We start from the raw sequence: 631 nt of genomic DNA on the forward strand, positions 1-631 counted from the left end.
GGCGGGGTCAGCGCTGGCGCCGCCCGCGTGAAGAACTTGTCAAAGTTCTCGCCGCTGCGGCCGCACTGGGAGGCGCGGGGAAGGAACCGTGACGGTCTGCCCGCTCCCGGGGTACCTGTCTCTGTCCCCCCAGATCCATCTCCTGTCTCCCCGGGATCCCTGCACATCCCCATGGCCCCCGTGGCCCCCTTCAAGGGGTCTCCGCAGAGGGAACCCCGCGCCCCCTCTTCAGATAGGTATTGGGGTTCCTGGGTGCCTCCCCTACCCCACCCCACCTCCACCTCCACCCCTACCCCCAGGGACCAAGGTTTTGCTCTGGATGGCGACCTACCGGGCGGGGCCTGAACGGAGGCGGGATCTCCAGCCGCTCCAGCCGCTCCCAGTCGATCCAGCGGAAGAAGCCGTGAGCTCGGATGGTGGGTTCCCCATCGGGCCCCGAGCCCAGGCGCTTGGCCGGGTGCTTGGTGAGGAACTGTGGGGGACACAGAGAGACGGACGGACAGACAAGTCCCAGACAGGGGGCCCAGAGAAAGAGGGGGAGAGAGACAAGGACGGAGGGACAGAGAGACACAAGCATAGAGATCCAAGGAGGGAAGGATAGCAGGGGGGACAGCATTGGGGGGGGGGGGGG

The 631-nt window shown here is 67.2% G+C and overlaps 1 protein-coding gene across 1 annotated transcript in view; it reads right to left on the minus strand.

Moving 5' to 3' along the window:
* PRKCG (protein kinase C gamma) overlaps positions 1 to 631 on the minus strand; it is a gene marked incomplete at its 5' end in the record, with an annotated part of 32,744 nt that overhangs the window by 464 nt on the left and 31,649 nt on the right. The window contains 2 exons of the mRNA XM_006765376.1: positions 4 to 65; positions 332 to 472. Coding sequence (XP_006765439.1) covers positions 4 to 65; positions 332 to 472 — 203 coding nt within the window. The remainder of the gene's footprint in view (positions 1 to 3; positions 66 to 331; positions 473 to 631) is intronic.

The sequence above is a fragment of the Myotis davidii genome, unplaced genomic scaffold, assembly GCF_000327345.1.
Source record: "Myotis davidii unplaced genomic scaffold, ASM32734v1 scaffold620, whole genome shotgun sequence".
NCBI lineage: Eukaryota > Metazoa > Chordata > Mammalia > Chiroptera > Vespertilionidae > Myotis > Myotis davidii.